Here is a 25,794-nt window from a genome sequence, read left to right as displayed (position 1 = left end):
ACTCAATCATATCACCAAGAGGCTGACTCACTCCAGGTTTCGTACTGATGCATGCATGAATCTGAAGTCCTGCTTTTATTGATAAGTGGTTGGGGGTGGGGGTAGTCGACCCTGCATGGGGTGAAGACAGAGCCACAAGTCCGTGCATGGCATGGGGGTAAATGCAAGAAAAGATCACCCTGTCTAAGAAAAATAAAAATGGAGCCAGCTGGTAAATCCTGGCCATGTGATACATTCGTTTGCATTCTCCCCCCTCCCCTGGCAGCACACATTTTGAGGGAATGCAAGATCTTTTATGGTGTGAAATAACAGCACATCATTAGAAAACAAAACAAAAATCTGAGCAGAAATAAAGCCACCACATCATGATGCAACATAATCAATATACAATTACAAAAAAACTTCAAACACAAAAAGGTTAGAAACAAAGAATTACACAGCTGAGCAAAAAAGGTTACGCTATCAAGCACTGATCTGTCCATTTTGAAATTAAACCAGGATTAGCTGAGGCTGAGCGCTCTCAACCCTCCACCAGCAGACTGCAAAGCAAATGAATGATGAGCAAGTGTGAAACAACACAACCCAGAGGGCTGCAAGGTCTGGGTACCAGTTCCAGGGGTTCCTGAGGGAGAGGATCAGGGCTGGACTGTGTCCCCATCTGCAAGTCCAAAGCTGCCTCGGGGAGGCTGGCATCAGGGCTGTTTGCAGCTTGACGCTCAGCTTGCTAAAACAGAATCCGTTAGGTGTAGATTAGGTCCTGGCCAGATCATTTTTTTTTATATAGACATAACTAAAAATATATATTTTTAATTTTAGAAGACAAATTGCATTAGGTTATGAAAACAAAAACTAGAAAAAAAAACCCAAATTGTTTGAGGCTCATTAAGCTCTTTGGGGCCGATGCAATAAAGGTGGCATAGAAAGTGGGTGCCCAAGGGGTGGGGGGGCAACCATGCAATATTCAAATTAGGGGGTCGCGTTAGCAAGGATGTGCTAGGGTCGTTAGCATCCTTGCTAAAACGAACCCAAACTGTTTTCGTGACTGCTGGTCATGAAAACAGACGCCGATAAACCCAGCGTCTGTTTTCGTGACCTCCGTACGCAGTCAGGGAAATGGACGCTGATCAACTCAGCGTTGGTTTAAAACCAGATGGGTTTATCGGCATCTGTTTCCCTTTAAAACCCCCTATAGCATGGCATCCCAGTGACAGGTCAGGCTCCAGTGTCAATGAGGCGGGGAAGGGAAGAGAGAGCAAAGTAAAAGGCGGGGGAGGAAGCAGAGACGGTGCCAGGGAGGTCCCCGGGAGAAAAGGCAGAGAGACACCCCCTTAGCTGGGGGCCCGGGAGAGAGGGGGCAAGACAGCCGCTGCAAGAAGTTGCATCCTTGTGGAAGAGCACCAATAGTCCAGGAAAGGAACATCCAATTTCTGAATTATTTTTTTTGTGCGTCTTATAAGCGGTGCATGAGAAGGGAGGGAGAGCTTGCAGCCATTCTTTTAAACAGGAAGCCCTGGACAGCAGGAAATCACCAAAACTGTCAAGAGAAGATGGGGAGGGCAGGCGCGAGGAAAGAGGAAGTGACAAAAAAAAAAAAAAGAAAGATGGGGAGGAAGCAGAGACCGGTGACCGTACGACTGTCATGAACACAGATGCCGGGTTTATCGGCATCTGTTTTCATGGGTGTCCGCCGGTAACGAAATCTTTTTTTGATGCACAAATCTATTAACGGCTGCTCCTGGCAGGCATTAATAGATGACAGTTATATGTGCGTGAGACGCACATTTTTCTTTTTGCATCGGGAGTGAATGCCTAATAGCCTCATTCACGTGCATTCACTCCGCATTAGACGCACGTTGAACAGGCGCTAATCCCCTTATTGCATTAGGGGATTGATTAGCGCCTATCTGCATGTTAAACAGTGCGCTCGGCTCAGCGCACCATATTGCATCGGCCCCTTTGCTAGCAATAAAACATGTGTGGCAAACAGCAAAAGGATGCATCAAGGCTGCAGTCTTATTAGTAATTTCCTCTGAATAGATCTAGGTACAGGTGATGGAACTGGGAAATGTAAAGAAGGCAGGACTTTAAGCACAGTGCCATTATTCACCAGGCCAGTTCAAGACGACATTTTAACATAGCAGAACTACTTCGGCAGAAAAGTTAATAGCAGCTGCCTCCATCGCTGGGCTATGGCAACACTTCAGTGAAAGGGGCCCTAGAAAGTACCTCCCAATGCCACAAGCATTTCATTTTCTGGACTTGCACAAAATGTAAAAGTTTCCCAGTTCATCAGCTTTAAAACCAGAGAGTTTCTCAGATCTGTCCTGCTGACCCCATGATATCATCCACGATGAACATGCACCAGATAGATTTGCTTATACTGGCAATTCAGCATATGCCAACTTGTGTCACGCACCATGGACATCCTGAAAACCCAACTGGCAGTGGGGGTCGGCAGGACGGGCTTGGGAAGCCCTGCCTTATGCATCTCTGCATGAAACCTGCCCCAAACCCCCTCCGTTTCCTTTCTGTGTTCCTCCCCACCAGTGAAATGCAAACAGAGCTGCTCCTGGGAAGGAGGTGCAGCTGGAGCCTCAGCCCTCAGGCCCTGAAGGAAGAATGCAGACTGACAACTTACAAAAAAAAAATAAATTTGGAACTAGATTATCGTGCTCTGACACCCTTTCCCATTTAAAGCTGAGAGACTTGAGGATTTGCCTAGATTTTGTTTTGTTACAGGATTCACATAATTTTAATAACTTTCCAGACCATACACCTTAGAGCAGACATGTGACTGGCAACACCTCATCACATGACTGGCCGTTGTTTCAGCTAGCAAGTCATGCCACCTTTCAAATGAAAGGCATTATTGCCCCTAGCCTCATGTCACTATTATATGCACAATTACACACCCACCAGAGGAAATAATTATGTAATCTCTGGAGGGGGGGGGGGGGGGGGAACTAGCCTACACCAAGAACTCTGTGCTCCTTCCATGGTGAGGATCCACTCACTTCTTGGCGGGTCCACCATAAAGGAGCTCCTGAAGAGGGCAACACAGGGGAGCAGACGTGTGGTCAGGAAGTCCTGACAATATGAAAGTAGACAGACTCCCTCTATCCCCTCCCCACTTCATGGTGCATCTAGAACTTGTCAGCTTTCAGTGGGGATTTGGACTGCCTATGAGCCTAGAAGAGAGAGTGGCAGGCAGACTAACCACAGGCTGCTCAGGCCAAATGCTGAATTAGTTGTACTTTTTTTTTTCCATCTTGTGCCCAGTTTGCTAATTAGCTTTCCCAACCTGACTGGAACCAAACCCCTCCCAATGCCACTCCTGCCCTGTCTGCCAACGTGGGCAGCAAGAACCAGATCAGCTGTAACTGACGTACCAAGGTGGTTGGAGGCTCTGAGGCTGGGATGTCTGCACCGGTGGCTGAAGCTGGTGGCTCTGGGTCACACACTAAAACTTCAGGACTGCCCGTCTCAGGTGGCAATATTGGCTGCTGTAAATAAACAGAAAAAAAGGTTAGATTGCATTTCAACAGCTCTTTATATAGTGGAATCTGAATTTTTTTTAATATTTGCCTTTTTCTCCAGCAGAAAGGGATCAGTTTGTGAATAGGGATTTTGCCTACCAGCGTGCTTGGAAAACCTTTCCAAGCAAACAGTCCCTCTCTAAGGTGCATGCCATCCCGCACACTCACTCAAACAAGCCCATGTCCAGCAGTGGCTTAGTCAGATCTGCCCTTGGTTCATTCCCTGACCAAGTGGGAATATCAGCAGAAGGCAACTACGCATACACAAAACAAGGAGTAAAATCAGCTGCGAGTGCTGGAGAGGCCAAATAACCCCACCCTCCAAAAAAACTGTCACACAAGCAAAGAAAGAGGGCCATTTACAGTCAAAACAGCTAAGGGAAAACAAAAGCAAAATTTCATTATAGAAGCTAGCCTGTGACAGAGGGCATCACAGAAGATGTAAGTCAGCTCTTGAAGCAAAAAGCTTTCAGAGTATAAAACATCCATGTGCTTTGCATAAAAATCAGAATCGGCCCACCGATACTATTAGCTTCTTTTCATTTACCAAAAAAATAAAAATAGTTACAAGCTCCCTCCCAGATGAGCTCCGACAAATACAGGACTATTCCTGCTTCAGGAAACAAATAAACACTGGCTCTTCAGTCAAGCTTTTAATGCCCAATCCTGAACTCAAAGGATACTGTCCACGGAAACTGCCTGGCATCACCTTATATGTAGCATAAATGGGCTTGCTGCTGGTTTATTTAAAATTTCTCTGCTAGAAAGTAGTGAATCTACTACTGTATGTATCTGAACAGAGCTACATCCAGCATCTAGTGATTTAAATTTAGTTCAAAGGCATACTTTGTCTACCACCACGTTTGGCTGCTCTAATTTTACACCTTTCTTACTTCAAAGCTGCATTCAGCCTTCATATTTGATGCTGTTTGTAATATGCTGTAAACTTTTGGTTGAACTGCATTTTCAAAAAAAGGTAAATAAATCCAAAGTAATAGATAAAATAAAATTTGCAACCCTTGTTTGCTACCTACAGACTGGACCAAGTTCTCTTGCCAATAGTACCTTATTTTTGTTTTAGACAGTAAGATAGCTAAAATTAATAAAGAACCCTTCTGAAATGCAGGCACAAGGAACATGCTGTGAACAGGAGGAATGGCTGAGCTTGTTGGGCACATGTGTGCACTTTTCTACAATTTGGAGCATCGCTACAGTGTTATTTTGTCAGTCAAGCCTTAAAGAGATGATTTTTCCTTCCTTGTAAACAGGCAGCTCAATGTCAAAACAGCTTTTATATATTTTCTGTCAAAATGTCTGTTTATTCATGAACATGTAAGTGCTTAGCTGGGTTAAAAAAAAAAAGCAATTCAGTAGACGGACACCAGATGGCACTGAGACAGTAGTAGAAGTCATTACTAGCACATATTCTACTTGCCCTGGTTTGTGTGTAGGCTGCCAAAACCCTCTTCCAAATCACCTTCTGTCAGAGCAAAATCTTAATTTTTAAGTCGAAGTCCTGTCCTGCATTCCTTAAAGGTTTGCTATAAACACCTTGTTTTTATACTAAGACTTATCAGCTCATTGTATCTGAAGAGCAGTTCAGACCCTATCACATACCTGTTCTAGATAGAATGTATTAAAGAATACTGCATTTGTTGGTACCTACAAGACATTTTTGAAAGTATTCCTATACTCTGCTGAGGGTGGGAAAAAACAAAAAACCCAACACACAAACACTTCCTACCAGTACTCTTAGTAGCAAGCAATAGTAACCATACACTGCATCATCAGCAAAGAGAAAGCCACTTACACTTCTGATGACTTCACCCTCCCCCCTAAAACCACACATACAAGTTGAGAATACAGAAAAGCAATTTCTAAATAAACCATGAAATCACAGCAAGCACAGAAATGCAAACCAAAAAGGACAGAGGTTTTGTCATACCAAAGGCAGTGCGAGGGGTGTGCAATGTCTAAAGATTGCACACGTTCGTTCCCACCCCTCTAGAAAGCCAAGCCATTTAAAACCGCAGAAATACACTTGTCACACAGACTTTCCCCTCTAATAGAAATGCGTATAGATCTAGTACCTGCATTGGTCCCAGAGAAGGCCGGAGGACTTCCATTAAATCAACACAAGAATTCTCCAGCGAGGGAGTAGCATGTGAATTCTCAAAATCACTAACAGGCTGATTTCCAAAGGGTTTAGGAACCTAACTTTGGGAATCACGCTCTTCAATTGGCCTTTGTAAGTTTATTCTAAACCCCACCCCTTACATGGGTGATCCTGTGCAGATAAGCAGCACCAGCCGTAACTGCTTTTAAATGTGGGTGGTGGCAGCAATGCTGGGCAAATACAAGCACAGCAATCCAGACCACAATCTGGAACTCTTCCATTAAATCAGGGGATTTCTGGCCGAGTGCCTGCTCATGTTTACTGATCATGCAAGAGAAGAGGGAGTGAACTCGTGAACCCAAGAGTGTACTGTGTGTCAGATGTGCAATCTACCACCATTTTAAAAATGATTAACTTGATAAACAAATACAAGAACTTGCACTGAGTTACCCTATGTTTAACTTCTGCTCTAACCTCCCCTACTCAAACAGCTATGCTCATCAGTCCCATTCTGGAGAATTTCGTTTTTCCCTTTGTTTCCACCTCTTGTTTTTTGGGAGGTTTTAACCCGTGCTTTCAAACGGGGCTTCCCAAATTATGGTAATTGCAGGCCTGGGTTGTACACCCCAGATCTTAACTTTCTATAGCAATGCAAGAGAAATGTCAGACATTAATACCTTAGCGGGGGGGGGGGGGGGGGGGGGGGGGGGGGGAGGAATATTGCAGGTAACCTGCACGCTGGTTCATTCTGTATATTGTTATATTTGTGTCAGTTTTGCCATCTTTGACCTCATTATGGATCGTGCAGAGCAAGGGACTGGGAAACATGTTGGAGCTACAGCAGTATGGGTTACAGAGACCCCTTGCTCCTTAAACAAGCCAGGGCTGAGAGCACAGCATAAAGTAACTTAGACAAGCTTTCATGATTTTTGGAAGAGAAAGGCCTAAACTCTTAAAGAAAAAAAAATATATATTTTTTAAAAGGTCATTATTCCTATGCTGTTTTGCAGAGTACATCTTTCTAAAGTACATATTCAAGATGAAAACATAAGACATAGGGAGGGTAATCTCAAAGCTGTGTCTATAGGTAAAACTGTGCTTTACCTGTGGAAAACAGCTGGATACAAAGTTGCTCGCCCAATATGAGGAAACTTGCATGCATAGGCTTTAACATAACATGCAATACTGGGTCAGACCAAGGGTCCATCAAGCCCAGCATCCTGTCTCCAACAGTGGCCAATCCAGGCCATAAGAACCTGGCAAGTACCCAAAAACTAAGTCTATTCCATGTTACCGTTGCTCGTAATAACGGTGGTTATTCCCTAAGTCAACTTAATTAATAGCAGGTAATGGACTTCTCCAAGAACATATCCAATCCTTTTTTTAAACACAGCTACACTAACTGCACTAACCACATTCTCTGGCAACAAATTCCAGAGTTAATTGTGCGTTGAGTGAAAAAGAACTTTCTCTGATTAGTTTTAAATGTGCCCCATGCTAACTTCATGGAGTGCCCCCTAGTCTATTATCTGAAAGAGTAAATAACCGATTCACATCTACCCGTTCTGGACCTCTCATGATTTTAAACACTTCTACCATATCCCCCCTCAGTCGTCTCTTCTCCAAGCTGAAAAGTCCTAACCTCTTTAGTCTTTCCTCATAGGGGAGTTGTTCCATTCCCTTTATCATTGTGGTCACCCTTCTCTATACCTTCTCCATTGCAATTATATCGTTGAGATGCAGCGACCAGAATTGTACACAGTATTCAAGGTGTGGTCTCACCATGGAGCGAGAGAGGCATTATGACATTTTCTGTTTTATTCACCATTCCGTTTCTAATAATTCCCAACATTCTGTTTGCTTTTTTGACTGCCGCAGCACACTGAACCGACGATTTCAATGTGTTATCCACTATGATGCCTAGATCTCTTTCCTGGGTGGTAGCTCCTAATATGGAGCCTAATATTGTGTAACTACAGCAAGGGTTATTTTTCTCTATATGAATCACCTTGCACTTATCCACATTAAATTTCATCTGCCATTTGGATGCCCAATTTTCCAGTCTCACAAGGTCTTCCTGCAATTTATCACAACCTGCTTGTGATTTAACTACTCTGAACAATTGTATCATCTGCAAATGTGATTACCTCACTCGTCTTATTTCTTTCCAAATCATTTATAAATATATTGAAAAAGTAAGTGTCCCAATACAGATCCCTGAGGCACTCCACTGTCCACTCTCTTCCACTGAGAAAATTGCCCATTTAATCCTACTGTTTCCTATCTTTTAGCCAGCTTGTAAGCCACGAAAGGACATCGCCAACTATCCCATGACTTTTTACTTTTCCTAGAATCCTCTCATGAGGAACTTTGTCAGTGCCTTTTGAAAATCCAAGTATACTATATCTACCGGTTCACCTTTATCCACATGTTTTAATAACTCCTTCAAAAAAAAAGTGAAGCAGATTTGTGAGGCAAGACTTGCCTTAGGTAAAGCCATGCTGACTTTGTTCCATTAAACCATATCTTTCTATATGTTCTGTGATTTTGATATTTAGAACACTTTCCAGTATTTGTCCTGGCACTGAAGTCAGGCTAACCGGTCTGTAGTTTCCCGGATCACCCCTGGAGCCCTTTTTAAATATTGGGGTTACATTAGCTATCCTCCAGTCTTCAGGTACAATGGATGATTTTAATGATAGGTTACAAATTTTTACTAATAGGTTTGAAATTTCATTTGTGTTCCTTGAGAACATCCGGTCCCGGTGATTTACTACTCTTCAGTTTGTCAATCAGGCCTACCACATCTTCTAGGTTCACCGTGATTTGGTTCAGTCCATCTGAATCATTACCCATGAAAACCTTCTCCATTACGGGTACCTCCCCAACATCCTCTTCAGTAAACAAAGCAAAGAAATCATTTAATCTTTCCGTGATGGCCTTATCTTCTTTAAGTGCCCCTTTAACCCCTCTAATCATCTAACGGGCAATTGACTCCCTCATAGGCTTTCTGCTTCAGATATATTTAAAACGTTTTTACTGTGAGTTTTTGCCTCTACAGCCAACTTTTTTTCAAATTCTCTTAGCCTGTCTTATCAATGTCTTACATTTAACTTGCCAATGCTTATGCATTATCCTATTTTCTTCTGTTGGATCCTTCTTCCAATTTTTGAATGAAGATCTTTAGGCTAAAATAGCTTCTCTCACCTCCCCTTTTAACCATGCCGGTAATCATTTTGCCTTCTTTCCACCTTTTTTAATGTTTGGAATACATCTGGACTGTACTTCTAGGATGGTTTTTTTTGTTAAAAAAAAAAAAAAAAAAAAAAAATGACCACGCCTCTTGCACACTTTTTACCTTTGTAGCTGCTCCTTTCGGTTTTTTTCTAACAATTTTTCTCATTTTATCAAAATTTCCCTTTTGAAAGTTTAGCACGAGAGCTGTGGATTTGCTTACTGTCCCCCTTCCAGACATTAATTCAAATTTGATCATATTATGATCACTATTGCCTAGCGGCCCCACCACAGTTACCTCTCACCAAATCCTGTGCTCCACTGAGAATTAGATCTAAATTTGCTCCCTCTCTTTTATGGAGCAATTTGTTCAGGACAGACAAATGACATTTATTCCACCCAGGAATGTTCTCTCTCTAGCGTGTCCCGATGATACATTTACCCAGTCAATATTGGGTAATTGAAGTCTCCCATTATTACTGCACTACCAATTTGGTTAGCTTCCCTAATTTCTCTTAGCATTTCACTGTCCCATCTCACCATCTTGACCAGGTGGACAGTAGCATACGCCTATCACTATAGTCTTCCAACACACAAGGGATTTCTACCCATAAAGATTCAATTGTGCATTTAGTCTCATGCAGGATGTTTATCCTGTTGGACTCTATGCCATCCTGGACAAAGCACCAAACCACCTCCTGGGTGCTCTCCTCTGTCATTGCGATATAGTTTGTATCCCAGTATAGCACTGTCCCATTGGTTGCCCTCCTTCCATCATCATGTCTGAGATGCCAATTAAAGTCTCATCATTCACTGCTATACACTAATTCTCCCATCTTACTTCTTAGACTTCTGGCATTAGCATGCAAACATTTCAATGTTTGTTTTTAGTTTGTATTTTCATTCTGCTTTTTAATTGATAGGGATAAGTTAGAATTTTTTAGCTCAGGTGAGTTTAGTTCCAGGCACTTGGACTACTTTTCATATTATTGGAACCTCTGTCGGGATGCCCTAATTCTAATGCATCATTAGTATCCTTTAAAGATACATCTCTCCGAACCATGCGCTGCTGAGTGACTGTCAGCTTTCCCCTTTGTTCTAGTTTAAAAGCTGCTCTATCTCCTTTTTAACGGTTAGCACCAGCAGTCTGGTTCCACCCTGGTTAAGGTGGAGCCTATCCCTTCGGAAGAGATTCCCCCTTCTAAAAGCACAAACCCTTCTGCTCACTGCAGATAAATTAAGAGAAAGTTAACGAGTTTTCAGTAGCATGTGTGTAATTCCCCCTCCCCCCCCCCAAAAAGTAAATCTGCACACAAATTAACAGATTGGTGTGAAGTCTGCAGGTGAATGACTTCCCCCACACAAAACATTTTACCACTTTCTATGTTCAGACGTTACCAGATTTACTCATTCTTGCATTTCTCTTTGATTTCTATTTTACTCTTTAATACTATCTTAGCCTATTTTATAATTGTATGTAATTTTTCCTTTCCTTCATTTTATATTTGTTCATCATTTTTACTATTTTATTGTAAACCGCTTTGTTCAACGTTTTACTGTAAGAAGTGTATATAAATAATTAAATAATGAGCTGTTACAATTACCACCAAGTCAACCAATTAGAAACCAAGCAATGCAAACTTGCTCTTGGATTGGTATTCCTGTTTTGTAGTATTATGCTCATTTAGCAGATTAGTTTTATAAACATTTGTATTTCAGGGGTTGCATGCACTGTGAATTCAAATGCTCTTCCTCCCAACAAAAAAAAACAACCCCAAATCCCAGACTAGTCCTCTCTAACAGGCCTATGAACGAGACACATGGAATTGGCTAGTGAAATGCCAAAAGACGGAATTTGGTAGGTAGCTGAGGAGGAGCCTCTCAAATTTCTTGCATATTAGTCTTGAAATGCAGAAGTGAAGAAGACCTAAAACCCCCTTTTTCACCTCTTAAGGTTATATAGCACGAGGACGGAAAGGCAGCATGGACGTGCTGCTGGAACCAAAGTCCTGCTCATAGCCCCCGCTATGAAGATGGGGAGATGCAGACTGCAGCGGGTCACTTGGAAGCACAATCTGTGGCCAAGTGTAGCAGGCTTTGGTAGTGACTGGGAGGGGCCCAGTCATACTAGGCTATGGCTACAATGGGAAGGAGATGCACAATCCAGACTGCTCTCAAGTACTCCCAAAACACGTTTCATTTCTACTTGTCACCTACTATAGGAGAAAAATCTACCCAACCAAACAGCACTGTAAAGCCACAAAGTGGATTTCCCAATATTAAGTTAATATGCACGAGTTTTCAAGTTCACTGGCATTCCAACATTATCCCCACCCACTCCTTTTACTTGCGAGTTCCACAAAGCTCAGTTTTGGCACCTGCTCCTCTCAGCATTGGCAACTATTATGGCAAAGCCTTGGCTTCAGTTCTTATTTTAGCATTGACGACATTCAGATAGTAGCTGGCACAGATCCTAGGCATCCTTAACAGTTTTTGATGGATGTTTAACCAGAGTAGCTCTATTCCTTTAAACTGAAAGTCATAGAAGACCTAGAAACATGAAAGTAGGTAAAACCATATGGTCCATCTAATTTGTTTAGCCCTTTGTGGGACAGCCAATAAATCTTTAAGCTGAAACACTTCAGACTGACTCCAGCCTCTCTTCTTACAATTTAAACTTTTATAACATACATTTTAGTAGACTGCCTACCTCACAGCAGTGTACTCTCACTTTGGATACCTTAAGAGCTGGGGCCTCCTGATCCCAGCTGGGATCAAACCTTTTTTTTATTCCCTTTCCAGAAGGGTCCCATCCACAGAGCTCTTTCCTTGCAGGTGGACCAGGTATCAAGCCTGGTCCCACATTTAAGGAGAGGTTTTAGGGCCACTTCACGCCCTTACAGCTCTCATCACTCCCTCAGATCTCCTGTATTTCTCTCATCCTTTTTTGAATTCAGATACAGTTTTAGTCTCCATCACCTCCACTGGGAGCTATTCCATGCAGCCACCATCATCTCTGTAAAGAAATATTTAAGATTACTCCTGAGTCTACCCACTTTCACCCTATCCCATGAGCTTCCAATCCGTTGAAAGAGGCTAACCTCCTGTGTATGCAAACCTTTGAGATATTTAAGTGTTTTTATTATATATCCTCTCTCACCTTTCCTCGAGGGTATACATGGTTAGACCTTTAAGTATCCCCATAGGGTTTAGAAAAAAAAAAAGAAAGAAAGGACCACTGATCATTTTACTAGGCATTCTCTGGATCAACTCCATCCTGTTTATATCCTTTTGAAGGTGCGGTCTCCAGAACTGTACACAGAATTCCAAATGAGGAATCACCAGGGACCTATACAGGAGTAATATCAATCCAACTAAGGCAGAAGTCAGGTGGTTTTCAGGAATATTTGACTCCAGGACGCTTCCTTCTCCTGAAGTGGCTGGTACTACTATCCAGCTGAAAGAAGGCATGTCTACCTTGGGAGTTAGACATTGCAATTTTGAAGGCCGTATTGCTAATCTTGTCAAAAGATCCTATTTGCAACTGATTCAACAGCTCAGAGCATTTCTGGAGACTATCTTAATTCTTACATATTCACTCATTTCAAGTCATTTAGATTATAAATTGAATTAGAAGAGACTCTGTGAAAGTGAGTTACAATAGACTCCAATTAGTTCAATACACTGCAGCAAAGCTGATCTATGAGAAGAAATATGATCACGTTACCCCTGTGTTACAAGAGCTCCACTAGCTGACCATACCATGCCACATACAGTTTAACACTGGTTGTTTAACATTTACAGCATCTGTGGGGAACCCCCACATATCCAAGCCTTTTGGTTCTTTATCCTAGAAGAACATTAAGAACATAATCAGAATTCCCTATACTCTTATCCCCTAAAGAAATTCAGTTTTCCTACTTTGGACTTTGTCTTTAGAATTTTTTGCCATTATTCTTCAAAGGGAAAAAGAATTCAGTAGATTCAGAAGGGATCTGAAAACCTAAGTCTAATCCAGAGTCTGATCCTTTAAAGTCAATTTCACTGTATTTACACGGCTAGGGAAGTTTTCTGCTTTTATATCTGTTTCATTTTATTGGATCTCTTCCACTGTTATTATATGGGATTAAAGTTTAAAGTTTTACTTGTTCCTGACAATTAGTTCTGTAATTGCTCATTTGTGTTTTAATTTATAGTAATTTACTGTAAATCACTTTGACTTACAGAAAGGAAATCAGATACATTAAACTAAGTGCATTCCATAAATACTGAAATCTTGATGGTAGTAATTGTCTTGTCCCATTGAATATCACATACAAAATTAATGTTAAGAGAGTTTTAGAAAAAAGTCCTGGCAATCTAATAAAAAGTCATATTTCAAAGTTGATTAGGGATTGATACCTGTAAACCTTTTAATAAAATATGTTGACTGGGAAAGCCAATTAACACAAACCATTCATTTGCAGCTGGTTCCCAGTTGCAGGGATCTTAGAGTGACTGGCTCAAAAATCACAGTCAACGGTAGACTGGAGGCATGTCCTGGGACTTCTGCGTCAAGCTCATTTGCTTCCCAGTGTCTCTAGGACACCTGTGGCAGTGCCACTGAAATGAACGGAGCTGCAGCAGGCTCCCATGGTGACCCAGCCACACCATATCAGTAATTGGTCTCTAACAGAAGGAGCACATTTTGCTGTCACTAGATCAGGAGTGGCCGATGTAATTAAAGAGCCACAAAACAGGTTTGATTTTTGGAATATTCACAATGGAAGCAGCGCACTCAAATCTCTCATGCATATTCAATATGGATCTCCTGAAAGCCAAGCCTGTTAGTGGCTCTTGAGGACTGGAGTTGGCCATTCCTGCTCTAGGTTCTCTTTTGCACTTTCAGCATTTTTTTGATTAACAGCCAGGTTCCCTTGTTACCTTCAGCTTTTGCACTCAAGAATAAATATTGTCAGCACAGAAGAGATGGTTGGGAGTGCTTGCCATTTATATTGAAGAGGAGCTGTTGTCCCTTGATCTGTTTAATTTCCTGATAAAGAGACTTCCCCCTCCATGAACAAGATACTCTAATATACTCCAGTAAATAAACTCACAGGCATGGCAAAGATATTGCAGACTGCTGTCCATCTGTTGAGGAATCAATTTTTCTCTTAATCTCAATGCATGAGTGCGATGACTTTCAAGAAATAACTGGTAGAAAATGAAACCTGGAAAGAACAGTGTGTTCTGGTATATCACAAGATGCAATACAATAAAAGCAGCCTGTCATAGGGACAGATAGTACATATTTCATCCGCGTACCAAACCAAAATGTCATTTTATGAAGCCATGGCAAGTTCCTGGCGTGGGGGTAGGAGGCAGAAAATCTGAGAAAAAAAAAAAGGTTACATGAACATAGAGCCTTCTTGGTTCAGTGGGTGATTCGTATACATCCCTGAAGCAGCAACTAGAAACAGCTTGCAAGGGATGTTGATCTCCAAAGTCCGGTGCTTTGAAGAACAAAAATCAGTAATTTAACAACTCAGGATCCTTGAGTGGGCGGTGAAATAAGCAACTGACAAGATATAAGAAACTGCAGCATTTTCTGTGCTTGCCATACTCACAGTTGTGTTAGACAAATCATCAGGCAGGTCTGGAGCGACACACTGTTCAGGAGGTTCTGGGGGAGGGGAATGATCCGCATGGGTGTGAGTCTGGCACTCCCTCTTCATTGTGACTTCAATCCCGCCAAAATGATGCTAAGAAAAGAACACGTCACAGGAAGAGGAATTATAAATCATGCTATCCACAGGGGGGGGGGGGAACCTTTTATAGGCAATAAGTTATAAAGTGTTCTTATCTGAGAGGATGAGTATTAGATTCTGCACAGTTTGCAGAATGGGAGAGTGAAGGGGGGGGGGCAAAAGTGTATTACATATGTAATAAAATATGGAAACTGTAGCGGTTAATCCAAGAAGCAAGCTGATCATTACCCTTTCCTGCCACCTTGAAGGGGCCAATCAGCAGATACAATGCCATTGAGCTTCCACTCCTAAATTGGTCAGCAGTGGGATCTTATTGATTACTGAGCATGGGATGAGTAAGAAATCAAATACAAATCAAAAATTAGACTGTAGAGTCTTGCCTAAAAAACAAGATTCTTCTGCAGTGACCACCCTTATCCCTTCGTTTCCATGCTAAAGTGTTGGTTTGAAAGAGAAAATCTACTTGAATTACATTCTCAGTGACTAACAGATCGATACTCTAAAACCGCGGCAGAAAGAGTGCGGCATTGCCAGGCGCACCCTTCCTCCCCGCACGCACAGTTCTCTTGACTTAGCGCCTGATACTCTCTTCTAATTGCATGCAAATGCATGCTGAGGCTTTAAAGCGGTAGAGAAGGGTTAGGCCCGCGCAACCCATTTTACTGTATAGGCGCTTAATACAGCGCCTATACAGTAACCTGGGTGCGCTGGTACCTGTCATTTCAAATGACATTTGAAATGACAGGCACCAGGAAGTGTAAAAAACAAAAAACCAAAAATATGTAAAAACCTGAATGTTATAAAAAAAATAAAAATTTTTAAATACCTGTCACTTTCCGAATCGTGCGGTCATCCAGGCTGCGGCGGGAGCCGGAGGGCTGCGTGGGTCCAGGCGGCCGGCGGCGGGAGCCGGGTGCTCGATCGAGGTCGCAGGCGGGTGGGCGCCTGTTCATCCAGGCGGCGGGGTGGGTGGGCGCGCGTTGGTTTCAGGCGGGCGGCGGCAGCAGCAGCGGGATCCGGGGGGGGCGGATGGGCGCGTGTTCAATCTAGGCCGCGGGCCGGGTCGCGGCCTAGATTGAACACGCGCCCACCCATCCCGCTGCCGCCGCCCGCCTGAAACCAACGTGCGCCCACCCACCCCGCCGCCTGGATGAACAGGCGCCCACCCGCCCGCGACCTCGATCAAACACCCGGCTCCCGCCGCCGGCCGCCTGGACCCACGCGGCCCTCCGGCTCCCGCCGCAGCCTGGAGGACCACACGATTCGGAAAGTGACAGGTATTTAAAATTTATTTTTTTTTTCTGACAGGTTTTTATGTGTCCCACAGCATTACATTTTCTCGATCATCTCTGTATCGCTTTTTTTTTTATTGTTTTTTTATTGTGTTTGAGTATCTTAAGTGGTGTCGATGGATTTGTTACAAGACTCACAGTCCTAACACCTACTAGGGGGAGGCGGTAAACTAACACGTTAAGGCCGCGGCAAAACAGCGGGTTACTAAGGAGATAATATCAGCGCCCGTTACAGTATCGGAGGGGAATAGCTAATTCGTTCATTTACACATCATATACATGCTGCGTGCGGAAAGGGTTATGTGTCTATTTTAAGAAGCGCTACGGACGTGTGAAACTGGAGACTGTATCGCTGGATCGCCTTACTCGTCTGTATTGTGCGCTCCCAGCACGTTACAGACGGGAAATCTTCAACCGCACGTTACTGTATCGACCTGCTAGTAAGGGAGATTTAATATTTAAATTACAGAACTTCCTGTAACAGGTTGATTGCAAAATAAAATAGATTACTACTGCAAATAAACTGAAGCCTGAGGATGTAACTATTAAGTGTCTGCTAAATATTTAGCTTTAAGAACATAATGTGCCATGCTGGGTCAGACCAATGGTGCATCGAGCCCAACATCCTGTCTGCCAACAGTGGCCAGTCCAGGTCACTTGAAATTGCTCTTAAGATCTCTTCTCTGTTCATTACCAGATGCAAGATGAATAGATTCTCCCAGGACCAGCAGGATGGTAGTCCTCACATATGGGTGATGTCACTGGACGGAGCCCTATCACGGAAAAAAAAAACACTTCTGTCAAAGTTTCTAGAAAGCTTTGACTGGCACACCGAGCATGCCAGTATCCCTGTGTCCACAGGAGTCTCCCTTCAGTCTCTTTCCGCGCTGCAGTTTGCCTCATGTTCAGGAGCTCAGATTTCTCACAACTTTTCCTAACAGAAATACTTGAAGTTTTACTTCACAAATAATTTTTCCCTACATGGGTCGCCCTTCACATACATTTAAAATTGACGCTCGTGAGTACTATGCCATTTTTCGGTCAGTTCCTGTCACCTCACTGTTTCCCCAGCTTACCAACCGAATTGCTGCCTCCCTTCTCCCTATGTTTTTCATCCTTAGTTAGCCCCACAAAGCCTGCGAGTGTTCCCCTGTGATCCTCCACCGGGTTATTGGGGCTAGAGGGATAGGGACGTCCACAGTTACAGTTGCTGCCAGGGCCGCCGTAGAGACAATCAATGTTCATAGATTCCATCCATGCCTCTATTTATTCCCTCTGTGCCCTCGGTACCCCCATCCATGCCACTGATCCCTCCATGAATTCCATCGCTGCCATCTAGGACTCATTGATTCATAGACACCACAGATTCTATCGGTGCGCCGCCTATGTCATCGACGATACCCTTGATGCTGCCAGGTACCGTCAATACTACTGGAGCACCTAAACCCAATGCCCTCAACTAAAAGCTGTCCATACTTTGGGTTCTTAACCAAAGCCCTGTATAATCCTTGGGCACTAGACAGTGCCAGGAGCAGTGCTGGCATGGCGACAATCCGTTACCATTCGCATGCAAGACAGCAAAGGCATCCACCTCGGCACTGGGGAAAGACCGGGCTGAGCACCGTGGCAATCAGTCACCGGGCACAATGACCGTCTGCCACCAACGCAATCCAGGACATCGCTGGCATCTTTCTCTGTGCTGGAGAATGACCGGGCCGAGCGCAGAGGGATACTTATTCTGTACCGGCATCAATATCCATTGTGCCAGTTGCGAAGCGGGCCCGGCTGCACGAATCCTGTGCTCCTCCCCACCGATAACTGTGCTGGGTACTGAGCTACCACAAAATAATGTGGAACCGCCAGTAATGCTTAGCCCGTCTCCTGTCTCGCTGCGCTACCATTCCAGCTTACAGAGTTGAGTCTGATGTTTGTGTCCCTCAGGCTGTCCTCCATGCTTTCCGAAATCCACTAACACCAGAGCCATCGATATTCACCGACTCGTCCCTTCTGTGCTCCACCACGAAGGACGGTTAAGAACTCTAATCCCGCTTCAGCAACAATCCCATCGAGACCTGGTCACTAACACCTGGCCACATGGTTTTGGAAGGTTCTAGGTCCAAGAACTGTAATTGGTGTCACATATCGCTATTGCCAGCTATGTTTGACACCACCAAGAGAAGCTCTCTACCGATAATTTGGGATTGCATCGAGACGTCCTCCCATTGCCAGAACCAGGACTCTGTACTCTAATACTCTGGCTTCTGGTTCCTAATTACGGCCCGAAGTCCCAGATACATTAGCTAATCTGCAAGACAAGATCCAGTCACTACCTCAATTGCAGGCCCACCTTGAGATCCGGCAACAGCTCTTGATGTTTTCTTGCACAGCAGACAGATGCAGGTAAGAGACTTACCGCTCACGTGTGAGACCAACTGATATCCAGATTTACATCAGTTCCACCAGTTGGACAGCCTCCTGATCTCTCAACCTTGCTGGATATCAGAGCGGCCATCCCACTTAGTACCAGAGCTCGGGGTACAGATCCCTGGATGCTACAAGGTGGGGGGGGGGAGGAGGGTTTAATCCCACTATTCCTTCTTTCAACAGAAAGCAGATGCTCTCCGCCCAGCCTGGACCTCAGAAATGTCAACTTTCTTCAGAAGGATCAGGTAAAATGGTGTCTGTCACCGTGCTTCCCTTACCGCAGTAAGTGGGTTACCTCTCTCCTCTAGTCTATGTGCTTCATAGTGAATCAACAACATTCCAAAACCAAGTTCTGCCGTTCACACTAGCTTCGACAACTTGCGTATTTCACCAAATGCCTAGCAGTGACTGCTGTTTCTCTATGGAGCAAAACATCATTCATGCTTTTCCCTGCATGGACAACTAATAGGAGTCCATCCAAGCAAGGAGCTCTAAATTCTCCAAGACACTATAAATCTACTACATTTGCCTGGGATTTCTGTTTAACTACCATAAATCCCATATGGAGCAGTTCTGGGCACTACAGTCACAACAAACTTCCTGCCCAACAACTGCACAGATATCCTGTCAAGTTCCTACACATCTCTATGCACATGCAACATAGCCTCAGCCCTTCAGTTCTTTCATTGATGGCCATGGGGTTTTTCACTATACACTTCACTCATATGCCCAGACTGGCTATGAGTAAGATTCAGTGGATTTTCAAATATCAGTGGCTCTAAGCTGTTTAACCGCTTTTGTCCCTGATCCATATTACTGATCCAGAACCAAGTCCTTAGATGATCCTGGTCATGGTCACATTCACTTAGGGTTGAAGAGTTCAAAACCACATCTTCCCAACCCAATATGCGTCTATTCCGCGCCATACAGAGTTTCACTTCAAATTCCTGGAGCTTCGAGCCATGAGTTATGCCTTAAAATACTGCCTCTGATACAAACTTTGTGCATACAGACAAACAGCATAGCGACAATGTGGTATTCCAACACACAAGCACGCACAAACTCTTAGCTGCTCTGCCAGGGAGCTGCGCAGCACTAGCCTTCAGCCCTTGCACACTCCATTCATTCCTGGGCCACTTATCTGACTTACCCAATGCACTAGCAGACCTTCTCCATAGATGTTTCCATCCTCTCGAAAGGTCTCTAACTTCATGTTTAGCCAGCAAAGTCTTCTAGCGCTGATGTCAACGACCTTGCCCTCTGTGTCCAAATCGAACCATATGGTGGACAGATTCTATGCTCGCTCTGCATCAAAGGCCTCTTATGTCTTTCGATGCCTCACAGCCAAAACTCATTATGCTACAACAGGACGGGATTCACTGTTTCTCAGACCCACATCCTGACCGCGACAAGTATGCTTTCCCATAGTTCTCAACTTATCACTCCAGTACCCAATTCGCCTGCTCACAGGTCAGTCTCATATCACAGACTCACTGATGTTCTCAGGTTACTGGTAGTGTCACAACAGCCTTCCACCCATAAATCTTACCATTCGAAATGGCATGATTTACCACATGGAGCATACAAAAGGGTATTAGCCCCTTTTTTCTACACCACTCCTTTTCTTACACGCTAACATACCCTCTGATTCTGGTTCCCAGACATCCTCCGCATGGGTACACCTCAGTTCCAATTCAGCTTACCATTTGTGAGTGGGGATGCCCGATTAACGGTTCAACCCCTTATGAGTTGGCTTACCATGGGTTACCCACTATGTTCACTGGTTATGGAATGGGGCCTACATTTCGTGCTTACAAGACTCATACATAATATTAAAGTAGACTCACCTTACTCAGAATATACTCTGCCCACTTCCCCCCCCCCCCCAAACGCCTCTCTCACCAGGGCGAGAGGGTTTTCCACTCCTTGGACTGTAAGAGTGCACTTGCATTCTATCTATAACCGCACTACACTCCATAGGAATTACACCTAACTCTCCTCCTTTGACAAAAGACAAGCTGCGAGTTCAAGTAGTCAGACTCTCTCCAACTGATTTGCAGACCGTATCAAATTATGCTATGATGCACCAGGCCTTCATCTCTAGCTGTGAGTTGCAGGCACATTCTATAACAGCCATGACATCGGTACCACACTATTGTTCAGTACCAATTGCCGCTATTTTCTTAGGCTGCGACTTGTAGCTCTTCACACATTCACAGCCCCCTACTACTTAGCAATGAAAGTCTGTCAGGACTCTGCCTTTGGCCAACCTGTCTTGAAAAGCTTTCTTCCACGATAGTCCCCAACTCCTTCCACAGCCTCCTGCTGTGATGTCAGGCTCCCTCATCATTGCCAATAGCACCCCAATTATTGTGTCTCCACACGAGTTGTCTACTATTGGCTTGTTATAATACGAGTCAGCCTGTAGCTTGCTAATCACCCACATGTGAGGACTACCATACTGCTTGTCCTGGGAGAAAGAGTTGCTTACCTGTAACATGTGTTCTCCCAGGACAGCAGGATGTAGTCCTCATGGAACCCACCCGCCACGGAGTTGGGTCCGCTGTTATTTTATTTTTCGCTTGCGCTTTTTGCTACAAACGACTTGAAGGGAGACCCCTGTGGACACAGGAATAATGGCATGCTCAGTGTGCCCGTCAAAGCTTTCTAGAAACTGACAGAAAGGTTTTCTGTGATAGGGCTCCGTCCAGTGATGCCACCCATATGTGAGAACTACATCTTGCTGTCCTGGAAGAACACCTGTTACAGGTAAGCAACTCTGCTTTCCCCACAGTTGCCTAGCTAAAAGTATTAATGGACCTGTCCTCCAGAACTTGTCCAAACTTTCATGACTCTCCCAAGAGCTCAGTGACAGGGAGTTCAACTGTATTCAATTTCTGCTTCTCAGGCTGGCTGGAGCTGCGGAATACTGGAGATCCAGACATCCCTGAAAAGGTACAGGTTTACCTAGGGCTCCAGAAGGAGCCATGGTTCCTGTGGGTGGCTATTGTGGCAGTGCCTGAACTGCTAGAATCTAGGGGCAGTGGGGTAAAGCTGGCAAGTAGGGGTGTACAGAATCAAAATGTATGTTTGTTCATTCATTTTGAATGTCAGTGTATTCAACAACAACAAACATCGAAGCCAATGGGGGATACAATCCATAGGCCCCAATGGACTTCACTAAAACATTAAAAACAGCCTGAGGCAGGCTTGTATTGCAGAGGCTCGTGTATAGGCCTAGGCTTGACATTGGCTCTCATCACCAAAGCTCAGGCCTGGTCCTGGCAGAGGCCTTTAAGTTACCCAAATATGGAAATACCCAAAAAGCTGTGGGTGCTGGTTTTTGGTTTTTTTTTTTTTAATCACAGGCTATTTTCAGTTCATTCCATTCATAAAGTGAAAATGGCCTCATTCATAACGTTTTACTCATTCAGTTAAAAACAAAGGCACATCCATATTGGGAAGCTGAAAGTGATGAGGAAAAGCTCCACATCTGTCCCAAGCACCCTTAATCTTGTGGGGGTTTTTTGGGTGTTTTTTTTTTTAAATAGGACTTTTACTGATGGCTATTTCAGATATTCATCTCTCCCACTCTGGTAAGTAGCATTTTTACCTAAACCCTAAATAATACTGTTTTAAAATATTTATCAATTCAAGTATCACTTTGCGATCAATTCTCTGAACAGTCATTTCAAATTTTCCCCTTCTTGAGGCTGCAGGAAAATTTAAAAACCCAAACACAAAAAACAGTCGACAACGCGTGTGTTTTTACAAAAAGCTGTGTACAACAGCATGGGATATTTTACATTCTCCCAGTCCCAATTCTACCCAGTGCTTAGTTCAAACCATTGTTTTAAAAATGCATTGTGGTACTTAAAAAAAAATAAAATAAAAATAAACCCAGCTCAAAATGGGAGCTAACAAGTGAGCCTGCAGCTGTGGGATTGTAACTGTGGTACACCTAGCTTAGCCCTTCCTCTCCACAAGTCCCCAGTCATGCTGCCTTACCTTTTCCTCTTGGCCTTCTGTACGCCCTGCTTTTCCCTGTCCCACTAACAGAGGTAAAACGCTTGAGGTGTAAGTCTCCCACCAGAGTGTAGTAAAAATCAGATGCTGGCTTCCCGAGGGTGATCCATCCTCTGTAACTGTTCTGGTCTGAGGGTTGTACTTGCAGTGCCAGGGCTTGGATGAACCCGTAAAATGAACCACTTTAGCATCCTGGCCAAATCTTTTAGAACAAGAATGGGGGGGGGGGGGGGGGGGGGGAGGGAAATAAATTGTTCAATAGGTCCATATCCCAAATAACCTCTAATAGGGTCAAACAACAAAACAATTAATATCTATGAAAATGCACTTGCATACAAAATAGCTTCCATTTAAATGGAATTAATCTGCATACCTTTAATCTATTCTGAAATAGAACAGCATCAGCTATGAGAATTTTCCTAAAATTAGCCAGGTATGCTTCCTGCTAACAAGGGAAGAGTTAGAGACTGTATTTCCATAACGTTATTCCTGCTAATACTAATCTGATTATGTATTAAACTGCTGCATTCTACCAGCAATGCAAAAAGCCTCTTCTCTTATTCTCTCTCAGAGCGAGATTCCCTTCGGATATTAAAGACAATTCATAATAGCAATTTACCCACTTTACAGTCCACAAAAGGGCAACCCTTACAGATCATCCACCCATTCATTTTACTTTAACTCCCTGAATGGTGCTTTAACGTTAGAAAATTAAATGTATTATTATTCTACTCTAAGAAATACAACTCTGCTTAACAAGCCCCCAAAAGTATCTGACAGGAGGTTTTTTTTTTTTTTTTTTTTTTTAAATTGTTAAAAGTAATTTCACTTGTGACTCATGGGTACACAGAGCAATTCCTGTTTAAAGACTATTTTAAGCATTCTTCCCCCTGTGATGGCTCCCATGTAACTTGTTTTTCTCTTTTGGATTTGACAGCACTGGAAAATGAAGTCCTTTGTAGATTAGAGATCATGTACAGCACAGATAACAGTTAAAAAAAGTCCTGTTCCCCCCCTCCCCCCCTGGAAAAACAAAGATCCTCACACACACCACACACAGTCCCAGCATGGGGCAAGAGACACTGCACCAGAGGAAAGGTACAGCAAGGGGTAGCAGCAAAGAAAGCTCAGATTGCCATCAAATTGACAGACACCCCCCCCCCCCCCCTCTGTCCACCATCCTCAGAGGCATCCTGTTGAGTTCCCATTCCCCTGGATCCCATCCATTTCTGCTGAGAAAATTCACTGATGTTTTTTGCTCCCTGCAACATGGGCTGCTGAAAGGCTCCAAACATTTTGCTCTGCCCACTTAGAGGACTTCTCTCTGCTACGGTGGAGCTGAGAGTACTCCCCTGTTTATGTAAGCTCCTGCTACAGCTTTGTCAGAAAGGGTCTGGACCAGTCTCTCTTCACCAGTGGAAAGTAGTGTTTTATGGCTAGTCTGATGGCCCTTGGTTCCAGCCTGTTTAAGGACTGGGTGACTTCCTCCATTATTCACCAGTACTGAGGCACTTGTCCCTGGCAGTAGGCACCCCACCCTACTGTACTGGAATCCAATATAATAATCATCCAGTTGGGAAGATCCAAGTCTACTTCTTAAAAATGTTCGTGAGGTCCCTTTACCAGTCCATGTCCTTCCTGACCCAAGCTGGCTTGGCAAAGACTGCTGCTAGAGCAGTGGTTCTCAACCTTTTCCCCCCATTGTGGCACACCTGACAGACCACACCTACATGTGTGACACTTCATTACAATTCACAGTGGAAATAAAAAAAAAAATAAAGGTCCAGTATTATTTTTGTTAAGAATGACATAAGGAAAAGATATATACTGTCTGAACAGAAATTGCATAAATAGTAAACATCCCACACCAAAACAGCACCAATTTCCAGCACACTATATGCCAGCAGAAAACCTCACCTCAGTCACATGTGCTGACCCTCACCTAAAAGAATAAAGAGACCAAAATGCAAAACTAGAAGCATGCAGCCAAAAATTGAATTGGAAACCGCAACAAGCCAGAGCCTCTATATGCAGTGTAACAAAGGAAAAAAAGAATCAGCCATCCTTATAAAACAAATCAAGAAATATAAAATCAGTAGCAGTAAAGCCATACTAACAAAGATTTCAAAACAGCTGATATGAGTTTTTAATTATTGGATATTCCATTCAAAAATGTCTAGATGCCAATAAAATATTCCAAAATAGCAGACACAAAGACCCAGTAATGAAAAATAAGGATACAGAAATGTTTTGCTCTGCATACCTGGGAATGTTTGATATTCAGGTGCCCCGAGATTTGTTTTGAATTAGCTGGAGGGATTTTTGCTTGCAACTTTCTCCTCACAAACACATGCTTTTTCTCTCTTCACTTATATAGGCTTTTACACATTTACACACATGCTTTCAATCGCATACATACATACATGCTGTCTCTCACGCACAGACTCATTCACATGCTTACACACAGGCTCAATCACATGCTCACATTCTCCCTCACCTAAACCAGCTCTCATTCACACAGGATCTCAAACATATGCTTGCTCATTCACTCACTGCCCCCTCCCCCAAACTAGCAGCAGCAACATCCTCCCAACCCTAAAGGCAGCAGCAACCTCCTTCATTTTCAGCCCTCGGAGAAAAGGAGTCCCATCAGCCGCAGGGGTTGACGTTGTTCCTCATTTTACTCTGAGTTGCTCATCCTTCAGGCCAATGCTGCCCGCACTAGCATGGTCTCTTCCCACTTGAATAAATTTTCAAAATTTGCATATTTAGCTCATGATGTGATAAATAATGCCTGCATTATGGCATTAATTGCAGGAAATGCCTGGTGTGTAGTGTGCAACACATTCCAACGTTAGCAGGCTCGTTCTGCCACAACAGCGATGGCGCAGCATCAGAGGGTGAGGGAGGCCCACCGAGTTCCCTTCACCCAGCCAACCCCAAGGTGCCTGCAACTGAATCCTACTATCGCTGCTGCTCAGGCTCCTGCCACCTTTCCAGTAGCATCAGAGGAGAAAGCCTGAGGGGGAGGGGGGAGGCTCTCATCTGATTTCATGCTCTTAAAACAAGGCTTATGGACAGATGAAAGGGATACATTTTTCTCCTTTTTGGATCTAACTGAAGTGTATCTACACATACCCATGTGGGACAGCTTCCAGAAGTTTATGTTTTGTGGTCCTATGCCATCACTACCAGTTTCAGGCTATGTTGTTTGGGCTGGCAACAGCATCTCTAACCAAAGATGTTAGTGGTGGTAGGAGCCTCCCCGTGCAAGGAGAGAATCAGAGTCCATCTCTCCCTAGATAACTAGCTGATAAGGAGAGATAGAAGGCAAGAAGGGGTCAACAGAGAAAGCCATTCAGTGACTAGACAGCCTGGGCTGGATAGTGAATAGACTCAAGAGCTATTCAGACCTATCA

General features: G+C 43.7%; 1 protein-coding gene across 5 annotated transcripts in view; it reads right to left on the bottom strand.

Moving 5' to 3' along the window:
- Positions 1–25,794, bottom strand: part of GYG2 (glycogenin 2) — an 83,299-nt gene that overhangs the window by 8,146 nt on the left and 49,359 nt on the right. For 4 of the 5 annotated variants that reach the window (XM_029603680.1, XM_029603679.1, XM_029603678.1 and 1 more), the window contains exons 6-9: positions 22,358–22,577; positions 14,493–14,627; positions 3,390–3,503; positions 608–724 (exon numbers count right to left, since the gene is read on the bottom strand). In XM_029603680.1, the coding sequence (XP_029459540.1) occupies positions 608–724; positions 3,390–3,503; positions 14,493–14,627; positions 22,358–22,577 (586 nt within the window). The remainder of the gene's footprint in view (positions 1–607; positions 725–3,389; positions 3,504–14,492; positions 14,628–22,357; positions 22,578–25,794) is intronic. The other variant, XM_029603681.1, reaches the window with a different exon arrangement.

The sequence above is a fragment of the Rhinatrema bivittatum genome, chromosome 5 (genome assembly GCF_901001135.1).
Source record: "Rhinatrema bivittatum chromosome 5, aRhiBiv1.1, whole genome shotgun sequence".
NCBI lineage: Eukaryota > Metazoa > Chordata > Amphibia > Gymnophiona > Rhinatrematidae > Rhinatrema > Rhinatrema bivittatum.
The sequence above is the reverse complement of the archived record's forward strand: the minus strand, read 5'-3'. Positions and strand labels throughout refer to the sequence as shown.